Below are 600 nucleotides of genomic sequence, written 5' to 3' on the forward strand. Positions count from 1 at the left end.
AATATGAATTACAGCACATGTGGATGTAAGAATCACAAACATAACAAAGAAGCAATAAGAATTTCCTCAGTCCACAGGTTTCCAAAAAGAAAATCATAACAAATAATACGCACATCACCAAGATGATAAATATACAATTAGCCTCACTTGCAACAACTGAAGAGCATGTTTCAGATGAGTGTAGAGGAAAGAATCCAACTGAGGTGTACCAGTGACCAGAGGCTGACTTGTGTCTGGTAATGATGGACCTGCAAACACAGCTGCTGCTTCTTTTTTCTTCTTTTCCTCACATGCCTGATGAAAACAAGCCAGACAGGTTTACTATGTGATGCATCTCTTGCAGGAGAATATCAGTAGGTTTTATTAACAGACATCATCAGATGTTTTATCCAATCTTATCCAAACAGGTTAATAAAGAAAAATCACACACAGTCTTTAAAATATAAAAATTAAAAAAGGCCATCAAGAAATTTATTGGAGACATTATTTTATTTTATAAACTAGATTTAGTGTTAATGGTTGACTCTGTAATAGTTTATCGATCTTAAACTATCAAATTACTAAAAACAGTCAGCAAGATGATTTAGAACTTACATCTGG

At 33.7% G+C, this 600-nt stretch overlaps 1 protein-coding gene across 1 annotated transcript in view; it reads right to left on the reverse strand.

Annotated features, from left to right (window-relative positions):
* The window catches only part of LOC119593704 (rho family-interacting cell polarization regulator 2-like), a gene marked incomplete in the record, with an annotated part of 108,243 nt that overhangs the window by 4,554 nt on the left and 103,089 nt on the right, over positions 1-600 (reverse strand). The window contains 1 exon segment of the mRNA XM_037942669.1: positions 148-294. Within this exon segment, the coding sequence (XP_037798597.1) occupies positions 148-294 (147 nt within the window).

Source organism: Penaeus monodon, chromosome 32 (assembly GCF_015228065.2).
Source record: "Penaeus monodon isolate SGIC_2016 chromosome 32, NSTDA_Pmon_1, whole genome shotgun sequence".
NCBI classification, from domain to species: domain Eukaryota; kingdom Metazoa; phylum Arthropoda; class Malacostraca; order Decapoda; family Penaeidae; genus Penaeus; species Penaeus monodon.